This window comes from Rhinopithecus roxellana, chromosome 2 (genome assembly GCF_007565055.1).
Source record: "Rhinopithecus roxellana isolate Shanxi Qingling chromosome 2, ASM756505v1, whole genome shotgun sequence".
NCBI lineage: Eukaryota > Metazoa > Chordata > Mammalia > Primates > Cercopithecidae > Rhinopithecus > Rhinopithecus roxellana.
The window spans coordinates 149,640,045-149,656,545 of record NC_044550.1 but is presented as its reverse complement, the minus strand read 5'-3'; the positions used below and the strand labels follow the sequence as shown (position 1 = coordinate 149,656,545).

General features: G+C 44.0%; 1 protein-coding gene and 1 long non-coding RNA gene across 8 annotated transcripts in view; one reads left to right on the top strand and one right to left on the bottom strand.

The window, feature by feature from the left end:
- Positions 1-1,699: 1,699 nt before the first annotated feature.
- Positions 1,700-16,501, bottom strand: part of HOPX (HOP homeobox) — a 34,873-nt gene continuing 20,071 nt past the window's right edge. Inside the window, exons 1-3 of one of the 7 annotated variants that reach the window (XM_030922091.1) lie at positions 10,594-10,749; positions 10,002-10,160; positions 1,700-2,506 (exon numbers count right to left, since the gene is read on the bottom strand). In XM_030922091.1, the coding sequence (XP_030777951.1) occupies positions 2,429-2,506; positions 10,002-10,145 (222 nt within the window). In that variant the 5' untranslated portion in view covers positions 10,146-10,160; positions 10,594-10,749 and the 3' untranslated portion in view covers positions 1,700-2,428. Of the gene's footprint in view, positions 2,507-10,001; positions 10,750-16,501 lie in introns of those variants that run through there. The other 6 variants (XM_010355223.2, XM_030922118.1, XM_010355224.2 and 3 more) reach the window with 6 other exon arrangements.
- Positions 7,943-16,501, top strand: part of LOC115894561 — a 34,702-nt gene continuing 26,143 nt past the window's right edge. The window contains exon 1 of the long non-coding RNA XR_004054673.1: positions 7,943-8,014. This is a non-coding gene — a long non-coding RNA (uncharacterized LOC115894561). The remainder of the gene's footprint in view (positions 8,015-16,501) is intronic.

Sequence of the window (16,501 nt, the reverse complement as noted above, 5' to 3'; positions counted from 1 at the left end):
AAATAAATAATTGTTAGTGTTTCCACTTTAGGGTTCTTAATTTTAGAGAACCGGAAAGTCTGTTCCTGAACTGGAGGTAAGAGTTCAGAAGTGTATACCAGTGTCACTCCAGGCTGGATTAGCAGATATAGTTAGCAGCCTTCCCAATATCCATCTTTCCCTTTTTCCTTACCAACAGAACCCTAATTTTGCTCAAGGCAGCACTATGCTCATTTACAAATGCCCCAATTCCCAGACTCCCTTGCAGCTAGGAGTGGCCATGTGACCCACTTTGACCAATGTGATGTAGGTGGAAGTTGCTAGGTGGGGGCTTCCAGGAAATCTTTTTAGAGGGGAAAGTCTTAGCTGGCATTTGCCTTATGCTTTCCCTCCCTCTTTCTTTTCATTTTGTTTGAAATGCAGATGCAGTGTCCAGGTATCCATGACTACAAAAGCTGTGTACTAAAGATAGTAAAATCGGAAGATGGAATGATCCCAGCTCCTTGACAACATTAGGGAGCTACTCTAACAGCCCTGGATTACCTACCTGGTAATGTCTTATGTAAAAACAATCAAGAAAACAAAGGAACGGCTGGGTGTAGTGGCTCACACCTGTAATCCCAGCACTTTGAGAGGCTGAGGCTGGTGGATCACTTGAGGCCAGGAGTTTGAGACCGGCCTGGCCAACATGGCGAAAGCCCATCTGTACTAAAAATACAAAAATTAACTGGGTGTGGTGGTGCATACCTGTAAGCCCAGCTACTCAGTCGGCTAAGTCAGGAGAATCGCTTGAACCCGAGAGGCAGAGGTTGCAGTGAGCCAAGATCATACCACTGTACCCTAGCCTGGGCAACACAGTGAGACTCTGTCTCAAAAAAAAAAAAAGAAAAGAAAAGAAAAGAGAACAAAGAAACAAGCCTATTTGCTTAATCCATTGTAATCAAGTTACTCTTCCATGCAATCAAACAATCTTAACTGATAGACTGTTAAAATGGTGTCTTAGTCTGTTTGGCTGCTATAACAAAATATCTTAGACTGGGTAATTTGTAAACAACATACATTTACTGCTCGCAGTTCTAGAGACTGGGAACTCCAAGATCAAGGCACCAGCAGACCATGGTGAGCCCTCAATCCGGTGAGGGTCCATTCCTCCCAGGTGCCTTCTATGTATCCTCACATGACAGAATGGCAAACAAGCTTGCTCAGGCCTCTTTTATAAGGTAGTAATCCCATTCATGAGGGTGGAGCTCCCATAACCTTGTCACCTCCCAAAAGCCTCACCTCCTAATATCATCTCCTTAGGGATTAAGTTTCAACATATGAATTTTGTCGGGGGCGGGGGATGGGGGTGGGCAGGGGGATGGGACACGTTCAGGCCATAGCAGACATCTAGTGTGCTATGATAGTAAATGGATGCAAATTGACTGTAGAGTTTGTTAGAACAGTGCTGCTCCAACTTCCATGTGCATATAAACCACTTGAGAGCCTTGCTACAAATGCAGGTTCTGATTCACTGGGTCTGGAATGGGGTTTGAGATTCTGCATTTTTCACCAGCTTAAAGCTAATGCTGATGAGGCTGGTCTTGGACCACACTTTGAGTAGCAAGAATTTAGAAAATGGCAGCTCTTCTGGTCAGTCAGCCCATACCATATAGGAGCCACTTTGTTTCTCTTTGATATGTTTCTTATTTGGTTGAAAACCTGCAGAGAACTCACTCAGTGCATCTTCAACAAAAAGTTAAGATTTTATTTAGAATATCATTTTAGAGACAAAATTGCAGTTCACTTTATTTAGCAAAATAAACTTAACCAATGCTTTTAAATACAGTAAATTCAAGACCTCTGGTGGGTTTTTTTCTTAGTTCCTTGCTTTTTTGCCAGTTGGAGTTTCTGTCTTCTAGCCTAACAGGCTTCTTTCCAAGTTAATGCAGCTATATTCCAAGGAAGTGTTTTATGAAATCTGAATACTCAAACACCCCTTCTGTATTTTAACTCAACCATCATTGTATTAGATGAAACATAAGGAAAGTGACTTAGGGAAGTAAGTGCAGAAGGAAATGTGTTCCCTTCTCCCTCATATTATCTTTTCAACAGAGGCCTGGATTGCTAAATGGATTATGAAAGCAAATTGTTACTGGGAGATGATGGTCAAAAGCAAACTTAGATGGTTTTCACACCATCTGTCATCATGACTCAAAGGGAAATGCATGTCATACCATTTTTCCAGTGAAGCCACTGCTTTACACAGAAGATACACGTAGCTTCCTATTGTTATTTTCTTTTCTAACTATGTACATTTAGAAAAAAATACAACACTGTGTTAAATAGCAGGACAGCTAGCAATGGAACATACAACACTATGCTGAAAAACCACAACAGCTTGATTAAGCGGAGGAGAGAAACAGCAGATGGTCTTCATGGAGTGAAGCTGTCAGTGCCTGCCATCTCCTTAGTCTGTGACGGATCTGCACTCTGAGGGCAGGCCTTCTGAGCGCCGCCACTTTGCCAGGCGCTGCTTAAACCATTTCTGGAAGAGAGAAAAGAGCAAAAATATTTGTCACACACAGAAAAACTGAAATGCCTGTTCCCTTTCTAAAAGGTAGCCTCTGTGGCACAAGTGGAAAGGAGAGAATCAAGGGACGTGTCCATAGGGATGGCTCTCACCATGACACCTTTCCTGCCTCAGGACCTCTGCACATGTTATATTATGTTTAGAATGTTCTCTCTTTATTCTTTATCTGATGATCTCCCTGTCATCCTCACATCTCAGCTTAAACAGGACCTTCTCAATGAAGTCTTCCTTGATCACTCTGTCTAAAGTGGGTTTCCCACTCATCTCCTCACTTCCCAATTTAGTATTTTGTTACTTTCACAGAACTTTTAGCATCTGTCGTGATTTACTTGTGTATTCACTTATTTTTAATCTACATTCCCTTCTAGAATGTAAGCTCCATGAAAGCAGAGACTATATTCATCCTATCACCACTGCATCCTTAGCCCCTAGTACAAAGGTTTAAGAGTTAGAAATTGGCCGGGCGCGGTGGCTCAAGCCTGTAATCCCAGCACTTTGGGAGGCCGAGGCGGGCGGATCACGAGGTCAGGAGATCGAGACCATCCTGGCTAACACTGTGAAACCCCGTCTCTACTAAAAAATACAAAAAACTAGCCGGGCGAGGTGGCGGGCGCCTGTAGTCCCAGCTACTGGGAGGCTGAGGCAGGAGAATGGCGGTAACCCCGGGAGGCGGAGCTTGCAGTGAGCTGAGATCCGGCCACTGCACTCCAGCCTGGGCGACAGAGCGAGACTCCGTCTCAAAAAAAAAAAAAAAAAAAAAAAAGAGTTAGAAATTAATCAATATTTGCTGAATGAATAAAAGCAGTTAAAGCATATCCTTAATGCCCCAGATAGATCTCTATGGCTGCTGTATTTCATCAATGTATGCTCAGCTCACCAAAGGCCTTCCTCATTGGTAGCAGTTGGTAAGAATTTGTTGAATAAGATTAATAGTTAACTGAGCACTGCACAGCCTCAGAGCACTCCTTGCAGATGCATGGAGTAGGCCAGCCCAATCTATCCTGCTCCAGGGCCACCAAGCAGTGAGAGAAGCTAAAGTGGGTCTACCACTTTGCTCAGAATCTCTCAGCTCCGCATGACCCAAATATTCACACCTTACAGAAGTGACCACGGATGTACAGAAGGCCCCAGATAGGATGTTTCTAGACACGGCATCATATGAGGCTTAGAACATGCCTATATGTTGTAAGGCAGTGTGGTATACTCTTGAGAAGTCAGTGGCTGCCTTTATCTTGCTAACTGGGGTGGTACAGAGTTCCCCAAAGAGGAGAACAGGAGAACCATGCTGGGGATAGGGCCAGGGTCTGGACCAGGTTGGTCAAGAGGAAACTGGGAATAAAAAAAAGAAAGCCAGACAACTTTGAAGAGAGACTAGTGAGGAAACAGATGAGCAAGCATTGACCTACATTGGAAAGGATGAGGAGAGAGCTCTATGGGAAGTCAGCACCTCCCCCAAGCTGTGTTCTCCTGTGCTTCCCAACCATGGAGTATATTGAGAAGGATGATATTTGTGTGTCACTGGTGTGTAGGCAGGCTGTGTGGTAGGTGACCCCCCCAGGGCTCTGCAGTCCTGGGCTCTGCCAACAGGAAGCTCTAGAGTAACTAATTGGCTATGCCCTAAATAGAGCACCAGTCATCTGTAAATTAAAAGGTAAGCTTAGGGTGTTTCTACTGTCCCTTCTGGTATTTCTATAATTCACCTGTTCTAGGGGTAAGGGGACGAGAAACAGGAAGAAAGCAGAAAGAGCACAGCTGTGAGATGCCAGATCTGGGATGTGCTGATGGAGATATCGGGATGGTGGGAAAGCTCTAGAGGGCTCCCCACATAGCATGGGCTGATGCCTATCCAGATACTCAGAATGAACAGGATAGGCTCTAGGAAGCTGAAAGGGAATTCAGTATAAGCCCAAGATCAGAAGAAAATGTGAGAACCACAGGGGGAGAAGGAGCAAGGCCTAGAGGAGAGGCTGTTGAGCTTGAAGGGGGTAAGGCTCTGCAGGACTGTTTTGGGCTCCACATCAATGCTAAGCTGGCTGAACAGCATGGGAACACACCTACACCTCACCCACCTGTACAGCAGAGTTTACACACTGAAATACCTTACACAGTTGTCAAGATCTTACATACCTTTACACTGGGGTGGCAGTAGAGAAAAGTAATCTAAAGACAAGGACAGCAGACTATCATGGGGAAAAACTTCTCTTTGGGGGCTACTTTCTGGGTGCCATATTTTGCTCCTAGGGATCACTACCCTTCATGAGAAGAGAGAACTCATGCAACTTTGGCAGCTTCAATTGAAATTATACTGCTAAGAGTGGGCCCATTTTCTTCTATAACCTGTGTGCATGTGTTTAGTTAACTCTGGATTCTGGTATGAGAGCAGCAAGGTTCCGGTTTCATTAATGAGGTAGCACTGTGGGGGGTTTCAAGGATACAAGGTCTGATTAAATAGGATTTCCAGTTACTAGAGCTGAATAAATGGCAGCATTGTAAAGACTGACTAATTAAAATCTGGAGGAAGAAAATCTCACTTTCTATCAGATTTCATTTAAGACAAAATGGTTGAGCTGGTCTCATTTAAAAGAGCCACCCACATCTTTACACTATGTAATGAAGCAGAATATTGATGGACCGTTACTGAAAATAACTTCAGCAGGGACATTTGTGGTTTTGTGAGTTGGTACCCAAATGCTTAACAAATTGAGCCCTAACATTGGGGGATGGGAGGAGGTTCAAGAAAAGCTCAACAATTTTTTGAAGACGCATATTTTAAATCAAGTATATATAAAATAATTTGGCAAAACCAGTTGCAATCCAACAGAAATCATTAAATACCTTGCTTGCTTTTTTCCCTGTAGAGTTGTGTTTTATCAATCTCACTCACATCAGTGCTAATTTTCCACCTGGCTTTATCCTTCTCTTCTTTGTTTCAGTCATCCACTGGGAAAGACATTCATCCCTTGCTTGCTTATAAATGAATGCCCTCATTACCCTTGCCCATTGATGGAGATTTATTTACTCTGAGTAAACAGATGATAATTAGACACTGTGATGGGAAGGGGCTGGGGCAGAGAAACACTGTTCCTGTCCTTTTCTCTAGCAACTAACATTTCATTCTTTTCAGAAAGAGACCTTTAGAGGTCTTTATTCCACTGATAAAACATCCAGTGACTAAAACCACTGGGTTCTGGGAACAAGCTCAGGACATCTAGAGGAGATAAAAATACTTGGAGACCTCCCTAAGAACCAATTCCAGTTACATTGTGCTTGAATTAAAGAGAGAGAGAGAGAGAGAGAGAGAGAGAGAGAGAGAGAGAGAGAGAGAGAGAGAGAATAGAAAGCACCAGATCATCCCAACCTCCCAGGGGGCTAAAGAAGGAGCTTTCCCAGCCTCTTCTAACACTGACTTCAGAATAAAAGACATAAGGCTGGGATTCTGTAAGTTTTCATGTAATGTAAATCTAGGAGACATTTAGATTACCATTACGAGAAAAACCCATTCTAACATCCCAGTAAATGCAACTTAGAAAGTTATTTCAATTACAGCACCCTTCACTTTACTTTGAGTTCTTATGGGTGCTACCTCCACACCCACAGAGAATTTTGTCCTAAAGTGGGACAGTTATAAAGAGGTCAGCAAATCTCCCAAGACAGAGAATGTTTCAACTTCTTAGTCCCTCTTGTCCCTCCCCACGTATCAGCCCTGTGAATCAGTTCTGGTAACAATCTTGCAAGAGCACTGGGCAGCTCCGGCTTATTTTTCTTGTACTGAAGTATTGCTTGTTCTAGGAAAGTTAAGAATATGATTCCATTTCTGGAGGTGGGTGGTGTTGGGGTGGGTTGAAGACTCAGGCATATGAAACAAATGTTAGTTTGGCTTTGGTGACCCTTTCCCATGGAAATCAGCAACACTAGTAAGAACAGAGACAGGGGAGACTGGGTGCGATGGCTCACGCTTGTAATCCCAGCACTTTGGGAGACCAAGGCAAGAGGATTGCTTGAGCCCAAGAGTTTGAAACCAGCTCAGGCAACATAGTGAGACTCCCATCTCTACAAAAAATTTAAAAATTAGCTTAAAAATTAGCCACATGTGGTGGTAGTACATGCCCATAGTCCCAGCTACTTTGGAGGCTGAGGTAGAAGGAATGCTTGAGGCTAGGAAGCCAAGACTGAGGTGAGCCATGGGCGTGCCACTGTACTCCAGCCTGAATGACAAAGTGAGACACTGTCTCCAAAAATAGAAGAAAGAAAGAAAGAGAAAGAAAGAAAGAAAGAAAGAAAGAAAGAAAGAAAGAAAGAAAGAAAGAAAGAAAGAAGGAAGGAAGGAAGGAAGGAAGGAAGGAAGGAAGGAAGGAAGGAAGGAAGGAAGGAAGGAAGGAAGGAAGGAAGGAAGGAAAGAAAAAGGAAGGAAGGAAACGAAACAGGGGAAGTATCAATATCAGACACTACTTATATGTAGGCCCAGCAGGCCCTAGCCTCCATGGAGTTATTTAAAGGGTCCTTACGAGACCTGCTATAAACAAAAATAATTTTAATGACTGAAAGTTCGTCATTGGGCATACGTTTCCAGAAGACACTTTCTTTTTGTAATATTTTAAAATATTTAATATTTTTATTTTTATTTACTTATTTATTTTGAGACAGGTTCTCCTTCTGTCACCCAGGCTAGGTAGTACAGTGGCATGATCATAGTTCACTGCAGCCTTGAACTCCTGGGCTCAAGGGATTCTCTTTCCTTAGCCTCCAGAGTAACTGAGACTACAGGCACACACCAGCACACCTGGCTGATTTTTTTATTTTCTATTTTTTTTTTTTTTTTTTTGGTGGAGATGGGCAGCATCTTGTCATGTTGCCCAGGCTAGTCTGAAACTCCTAGCCTCAAGCAATCTTCCTGCCTCAGCCTCTCAAAGTGCTGGGATTATAGGTGTGAGCTACTGTGCCCAGCCAGACACTTTCTTTTTCATAGAAGATACTCTTTAAAAATATAAATGTTGTTTGAGAAGATGAAAGAAGAAATCATTCTCATTCACCAGTATCCATGGGGGTAGTGGGGTGAGAGGGGAAAGAATGGGAAATTGAAAGATGAGACCCAATCCAGTAAAGGCAAGCAGGCAGCCTGTAGTTCCTAGGAAATCTCTTTCTCTGAGCTTGCTAAGTGCTGCCTGTCTCTAAGCTCTGGGGTTCCAGATGCTTCCCTGCAGGTCAAGGCAGGAAGACAGAGGGGCAAGCCAAGCTGTGGTCACCGTAGGGAGGAAGAAGGTGTTGGTCCTGTGGCAGGAAGAGGAAGCCAGGGGCCCTGCTAAGAGGCTGACTCACCCCACATCCACTCATTTTGGGGCTGGTCTACCACTTGTTTATTTGAGAATGGCAGAAGGGGGAAATGGGAGGACAGCCTGAGAGGTGCAGAAGAACCTGCTATGCAGAGGTCTGAATTGGCTGACCTCAGTCACAGAAAAAAAGCAGGTGCCCTTTTCTTCTTCCTACCCCTAACCAGATTTTATTTCAATTTTCTGATATCATGTGAATCTTGAGGAAAGGTTGACTATAGCCTGGGAGGACTGTTGCCTAATGCAGGGGAAAGATAACACCAAGTGAGTTGTCAGTTCTTTCTTCCTGCTCATCTGGTGATTTCCATGCCTCCTCTGTGGAGACAGCATAGCATGGTGGTTAAGAATTTGGGCTTCCAGGGTTCAAATCCTGGTCCTGCTGCCTTCTAGCTGCTGTCTTGGGCAAGTATATTTAATCTTTCTGTGCCTCAGTTGCCTTATCTGGACAAGTGGGCTAATAGTATCTACCCTCACAGTATTGTTGTGACAAATAAATGATTTACTACTTGGACAGTGCCTGGAAAAATGCCTGGCAAGTATTAGCCATTACAAAGGCCAATGTAATTATGTTGCTTTATAGGTAAGGTGACTGATGGCAATTCGCCAGGCACAATCAGAGGCCGAGAAGGGGTTGGACCTCTTGTTAGTGCTGTGCCCACAATACTTCACAGCCTTGTTTTTAAAAGATAAGTTGTCTCCATGATCACTCTTCTTTTCTAAGCATAGCGTGGGATTTCAAATGATAAAATTTCAGCAGGCTGCCTTCTCAGGAGATACCAAGAAACATGAGCTGTTAGACTTGGGTTACAGTAAATCACCTTCCATTAAGTTCTGGTTTTGGTTGGTCAGACAGCCGTTTCTTTTGCTAAAAATAAATATGTTTGCCTTTCTATTTGACCTGTAAATGACAGGATCGTCTATGGACAAGCTCTCCAAAGAGTGCCTCTGGCTTAATTAGTAAAAATAATTTTGGACTTGAGGTCCAGGGTCTTGGTCCTAGGATCTACTGGATCCATTACAAGCTTCTAAACCTCAACTAAGCATGGCTCATGGTGACAGGACAAGTGCCTGATGCTCTGGTATAAAAAATAGGAAAAATAAGAACGTCTCTGCTTTAGAGTTGAGGTTAGAAGTGTGAAGTGCTTTGGGGACCCACAGGAGAGATGCTAGATCAGTTCCAAGTAGTCTATCATGCTTAAAGGATTGTCTTTCCATGACCAAAGGGAAAAGAGAAGTCGGAGTTTAGACGGGTTTTAAAAGTCAGCTAAAGGCTCCAACATTGCACCTGTGGTGAACAACCACAGGTAGTGTTGCATTCTTTACCTGGCATTTTTCGGGATAATATAGGAGCATTTAAAAAATAGATAAGTCAATGAATGCACTTAGGGGGACATTGGCTGCCGCTCCTGTCAGCTGAAATGTCAGCTATCTACCGTCTTATAAAACGCCCTGAAAAGCCTCTAAACCTTAGAGCTGGGGAATTTTTTTAAAAATCGGAACCACATCTCCCTGGCTTCGTGCAGTGTGAGTTCTGCAGCTCGGGGGACGCTGCAGCGTGATGTGGTGGAGAGAGCAAGCTTCACGGCTCCTGCCATCCTGACAGCACCCTCCCTCCTGGGCTCAGCCTCCTGGTTCGCCAAACCAGAGGACAGAATTTATGGCTAGCTGGTCTCTGGGGAGCCTTCCAGCTCTGACATTCCCGCCTAGAATAGATCTTCCCGAAGGTTTCACAGACAGACCAGAGGGGACAGAGCCGGGAAGGCGAAACAGGGACAGGCGAGAGACGCTGCTCCCAACTCGCAGAGGGAGAAAGCGTGTATCCCGGGCTGCCGGGGAGAGTGGAAAGGCAAGGACTGACTGGTGACCACGGGGTTTCTATGCAGCTCCCGGGGAACCACAGCTGGTTGGGGGTGGCGGGGAGACTGGGCGCCCATGGGAACGGGGAAGCGGGGAGGCGGCAGTGGGAGCCATGCAGGGTCTGGGCCCCCGGATGCGGGCAGAAGCGATGGGAGATCGGGGGGAGGGCAGCCCGGCGGGAGGCACAGACGACCAGGACCGCCCAGCCGCGAGACGGCTCAGCTCGGGCAGGGGTCGGGGCGCTCTGGGCGCGTGTGGGGACGCACCTGGGTCTCCTCCTCGGAAAGGCCGGCCTCGGCCGCGATGAGGCACAGCGTGGTGGAATCCGGGTGCTTGTCGACCTTGTTGAAGTTGTACTCCAGGATCTCTACCTGGTCCTCCGTGGGGCCGGTCGCGGTCTCCGCCGACATGGTCCCTGCGCGCTGCTGGGCAGGGAGAAGCGGCAGCGGTGAGCGAGGCTGGGGGCCGGCGGGACGCAGCAAAGGAAGGCGGTCGCTGCGCCGCCGGGCAGCCCCAGCCCCTGGCCGCCCACTTTCGCGGTGCCACGGCCGCGCAAGTCCCCGGCGGCAGCAGACTGAGCGGGGGCTTACGGCTGCCCCCGACCCGGGCCTCCCTCCCCGGACGGAGCGCTGTTGCGGGCTGACTGCAGAGCCTGGCATCTGGCGCCTCCCGCGCCCCGGGGGACCCCTTGCAGCAACGCCCCCTGGATCCCTGCCTGCGACGGGGGCAAGATAGATGACTCCCCGGGTCCTCACCGCCCTCCGGCTCTAAGGAAGGAGTGAAGGAAGCGCGGGGGTGATTTTGATAAATCCCCTTAAAAGCTTCCTCCCGAAAGGGGGACCTCCCCTGGGGACAGACTTGACAGATCGCTAGGGTGGGTTCGCCCGAGTCCGCTGCTAGCCGGCCTCCTCGGTACGCGGCCTTCTGTCTCTGCAGTGGGTTGGCGCTTTGGGGCCCTCTCCAGGCAGGGCTGCACACCCCACCCTTCCTCCAAAAAAGTTACCCACAAGACAAATTACTTCTCAAAGTTGGGGAGGTGGAGGCGGTGCTTTTAATGTCTTTCCATCTTACAGAGATGGAGATAGGTCCGCAGAGAAGTGAGTTAAGGCGGGGGATTGAGCCACGGGAGAAATTTCCACCTGTGGGCTTGCACGTGCCACTCTGCCGCTCTGCAACCTCCTCCTTCAACTCCCTGTCCCCGCTCTTTCTAAGTATGCTTTAGTGAGTCCCCGGCCTGCAGTCACCAGGCCGCTATTCCACAATGTACGGCAAAGAACTTGCCTCACTGTGTGCTCCCCGAGGGGAGGACTTGCAAGATGCAGCCAAAATCCAACTGAGGAGGATCCAGTCAGCTGTCGTTTAAAATTTCAGACTTCCCTATGATTGTACTAAAATGTACTATAAGGTCAGGAAAATGGGCCCATCACAAGCTTCACGATCTCCTGCATCTCCTTACTTTAAAGCCAACCATTACTCTAGCAAGTTTGAAGCAACATGACTTCCTGCTGGGTTGTCTCCATACCTACAAAGTCTCTGAATTGGAACCAAAAACAAAAAATTTAAAAATTGGCATATGTAACCCCATCCACCTCCTCCTCCTAATTTAAGATGCATGAAGGTATAGAAAGTTGGAGTCTTCAAGATATCCTTGGCTGTGGGTTTGGCACACCTGTCAGGACTAGACTGTCGCTAACAGTAAAAGACAAGGGCAAGTGTGGGAATCACGTTGGTTTGTTGTTTTAACAAACAATTGCAAAATCATCCAGCACAATCCTGAGTAGGTTGTGATGTGGTTTGTGCCTGGGATGAGCCACACTTCACTGATGTGCTGGCAGAATGTACCCAATGCTGTTATAACCTTCTCCACTGTGACTTGCATCTTCTACTTCCTAAATAAATGTCTTTACCTCTCCTTTGGGTCACTTTGAAGGGGCTTTCAGGCACAACGGGAAGTAATTCTGCTGTGAGAGTCTGGCTTAAGTCACTTGCCAAGCCACCATGAAATCCCATGTTTTTAGGGGATTCTGTGCTTTCCCACCTAAAAATCATAGCACTGATTCCTGTCATGATGCTGGGCAGGAGAGGGTCATACCAGGTCAGAAACACTTCCTCTTCTGTGTGCATCCGTTGCCCCTACCTTTGACACACAACTTCAGAGCTGGGAAGAACCTTGGAAATTACCTCTTCCAGTCTTCTTCTGTAACAGCCCAGGAAAATGAGCATAGGAAGACTAACTTTCTGAATGTTACCCAGCTGGTGACCTGTGCTCCGCTAGACCCTTCTCAGTGGGGCAGTCTGTCATTAGTCTGGTAGGAAAAATCAGGAGGGCAGTAGTCATAATGCAGGCAGGAGCTCATTGCCATTTTGAATGGGCATGGACTCTCCTAGTAGGACACCAATTCTAGCCAAAGTTGCCCACGGGAACAACCTATCACTGCTTGCTTTGTTTGAAAGAAAACAAGGGCTGGGAGACCGCTGCCTCTGATTTTACTTCTTGCCTTAGAAAGGTTCCAGCTGATTTTATGTAACATAGTTGTGCTGGCTCTTCCATGAAAATTTTGGCTTTGTCTTTGTAGAATCCTCAGTCCTTCAGAAATATTAATTTCTAAACTGAGTGTTCTGCATATACTTTCCCCTCTTTTTTGGTTATTTAATTCCTGTTATAAAACTCAAGGGCTGCTATTGGTTTTACATTTAATTTAGTGCATTTTATTTTATTAGATTTCTGTGGCTTATTGTTACAGGACTTTGTATGAGATTTTGTGGAGAGGTCCTGGTTAACTTTAAAGAACTCCTTGGGTTAGTTGACTGAGAACCATTGGCCTTGGTTAGCTGCTAAGACTTGTGGGAGGACCATTTGAAAGCACCTACTTCTCCAAGGTACACCAAGCAAGCCTGATTTCTAGAAATGAAGGTGGACAATCTCCATAGTCAAATGTATCTGTTATTTCTCTGCAAAGCTCTCAGCTCTTTGCTTAACAAATGTTTGCTGTTACTTCCTTTCTTCTCTTACTCTGTCTCTCTCAAAGAAGATATAAGTCAAACTGGCTGGGTAACCTTGGCCTTATAAAGCTTTTCAACTATTTCCAGTAAGAAAACAGTTGAGAAGTTTCTCTGAAAATAGTCTAAACAATTTCAGATTAAAAGAACTAAAAATACTTTAAAGCTACTCAAACGTTAATCTTAGCACAAGTGTTATTGTTGTGGCTACTCATATCTCATCAAACATTCAAAGAGTAATTTGTCCTGTGGTTATATTTTTCCTTTGTGGTTGGGGGAAGACATTGCATAAGCGTTTTCAAGATGTTAAATGCAAGCTACTGGCTTTTATCTAAATTAATTCCAATGCCTGGCGTAGACAGTTGTGTCAACCCAATGGCTCTATTTTTGTCCCCTGATCCTGTAATCATTAATTTTAAAAGTATCTACCTATATACACTAGCTCACAAAAAGCGCTATCAACTGGGAATCTTTGGTTACCTTTGTAGTAACCAAAAAATTGCTTTGGGCTCACATTTGCCATCTTATCCTCCCTCTCCCAGCCATTCTGACCTCTTTGTAATAGCACTAATATGAAACCAAGAGAAAAAGGTTATCAATGGCAGATTCTCCAGATTAACCCAGAGTCCTGTGGTGAGTTGGCCAAAAGGGAAACAAGCCAGTGGATTTTTCTTTAGTCTGTATTTCTTTTATGTTCACTGTGAACTTCCTGGAAGCAATGGGCTCTTGAAACGTTTTGTATTTTCCTAAGCGAGAAAAATGATGTGTGGCCACTTCCGCAAAAGAAGTGGTGGGTCTTTGAAAGGGGATGGGGTCTTCCCCTTCGTCACTTATTCAGTTACTCTGAAGAGGGTAGGAGAGGGCATCGCCCAAACTGTCAAGGCCCCCCCAGAAATTGAAAAACAGAAGTCAAGTATTCATCTGCCTCTCCAGGCTAGCACAAAAGCTGGAGAGAGAGAGAGAAAGAGAGAGAGAGAAAGAGACAAAGAGAGAGAATTGTTCTTTTAAGTATAAACTTGGCGGTTGGTATCCTTAAGCTAATAGCAGTGCTTCTCAAGCCTGGATGGGCTTCAGAATTACCTATGGAAATGTCTAAGCCCACCATAGACCTCTTAAACCAGAACTGCATTTTAGAAACCCAGCACGGGAGAGACACAAAAAGTATTTCAGCTCTTGAAAAGATTTGCAATTTAACCATTAAAATCAATTCTAAATATTCTTATGCCTTATATCTGCTCTAATGCTGTATATCATCTTAACATTTAAGTAGATGGTAGGTTGAAGTCATTTTAAAGGAATAAGCTTTTAGAAGTAGATATTAGAATGATTAATTTAAACCTAATGCTATTAATCTTTTGTATATGTGGTCAGAAATGGGGGAAATGCCTTTAAAATTATAAATTAGCAAAAGAAAACAGATATTCTCCTATGCTTTCAAAAGTTCAGAAATGAAATAAAACCCTTTTAAAAACCTTTCAGAAAAATGCGTTCTTGTGTTGAGATCAGAGTTTAAGATAGCAAATCATCGAAAGGAAAACTCCTTCCAGTTCATCACACACATTTTAATAAATGACTTAGATGCCAGAAATCACAATGGAAAAGATTTGGCAATCTTAAGTATGACTGTTCTCCTCTAATTCCTTAAATTTCCCTGTGAGGAAAATGCTAAAATTTAAGTTATTATTTATGTACAAAACATATTCAATACAACTTGGAACCGAAGATTACTCTGAATACATCCCAAATACATAGCATCATTCCTACCTTTATGGGAACAAGATCCCAAATCTAAATAGGAAAATGCATTTTAAAATGTTATGTTGATTTCAACTTTACATATTTAAAAAAACCTGAAAGAAATCCCACAAAATGTTAACAGTGGTTGTATCTAGATTGTGCAACTATGGATTTGCACAATCTAAAACATTTTCTTCTTTATATTTTTCTGCTTTTTCATATTTTCTATAATAAGCATTTATGACTTTGGGATTTGAAAAAAAAAAAAATTTCCCCTATATAACAATGTCCTCAATCAGACCAGTTGTCCACCTTGCTCAAAATTTTATTTGATTATTGTTACCAAATAAAATTTTTGGAAAAGTATGAGAGTTGTTTTCCAAGACTATTTAGAAGATTAGGGAAGTAAATATTTTCATTTTTCATGCAAATATTATTGGGTGTCAAATGGATATATGTAATGTCCATGTAAGTTATGAAGCATAAAATAAACACTAGTGAACCCCACTCAATTTAAGAATTAAAGCATTACCAAGACTATGGAAGCTATCTGTTTTTCGCCCTGAGTCCCATTCCCTTGCTGACCTGCCCCCAGAAAAAAAACACAATTCTGAATTTTGTATTAATCATTCCTTTGCTTTTCATTTTATTTCAATTTTTTAGAGGCAGGGTCTTGCTGTCACCCTCAGGTTGGAGTGCAGTGGTGCCATCATAGCTCACTGTAACTGGGCTTAAGTGATCGTCAGGCCTCAGTCTCCTGAGTAGCTGGGATTGCAGGCATGAGCCACTGCGTCCAGTCACTGCTTTTTAAATTAGTTCTATCACATATGTATGGATCCCTAAAAGAACATTTTTTTTTTTTAGTTTTGCTCTTGAGTTGTATAAAAATGGTGTCATACCATATATAATTTTTCTGTAAATTGCTTTTTTCACTCAACAGTGTTTCCAAACCAAATCCACATTCTGCATATAGAGAAGTTCATTCATATTCAATGCTGTTTTTATTTTATAAATATACAATTTATGTAGTAGATGTCTTTTCCTACTGGTGGATATCTAGGCTGTTTCCAGATTTTTTTCTATTTGAACATTGCCTCTCTGAACATTCTTGTATATGCCTTCTGCAGCCTCTCTATGAGGATTTCTCTAGGGTATACAGTAGGGGTAGAACTCGTGGTTTACAGAGTGTGTGCTGTTTAGCTTTACAATATAATGTCAGCTTGTATTTGAAAGTTGTTGAACAAAACTATCCCCCTTACCACCAGTGTGTGGAATTTCCTTTGCTCCAAATCCTCATCAACACTTCTACGGTCAAACTTAGTTTTTGCCAAAGTTGTTGAATATTCTTTTTATCCATGAATAGTATCTAAGTCTTCTTGAAGCTATTTATGTTTTCAGCCTGCCTGACATCTTGGGGCTAAAAGTTTCCACATGTTTACTGTTTACTGTGTAAAAATATTTCCTGTTGCAGCCCAAAAGGGGAGTTGAGGTATTTTGTGAGAGTTATGAACTCTGTTTCCAGGCTAGCCAAGTTATTTCCATTGGTCACCAAGAACAAAACAAATAAAATGTATAGAAAACTAATTACTGGCCAGGCGCGGTGGCTCAAGTCTGTAATCCCAGCACTTTGGGAGGCCGAGACGGGCGGATCAGGAGGTCAGGAGATCGAGACCATCCTGGCTAACATGGTGAAACCCCGTCTCTACTAAAAAATACAAAAAACTAGCCGGGCGAGGTGGCGGGCGCCTGTAGTCCCAGCTGCTCAGGAGGCTGAGGCAGGAGAATGGCCTGAACCCGGGAGGCGGAGCTTGCAGTGAGCCAAGATCGCGCCACTGCACTCCAGCCCGGGCGACAGAACGAGACTCAGTCTCAAAAAAAAAAAAAAAAGAAAAGAAAAGAAAACTAGTTACTAAGACCCTTTGTCTGTATCATGCTAAAAATGTTCCCATTTTCCCTTCTACAGAACTCCTGGGAGTCAGGATTTGATTTTGCTTTTTAAAATGTGGTAGCCATATTAATTATTAGTCAC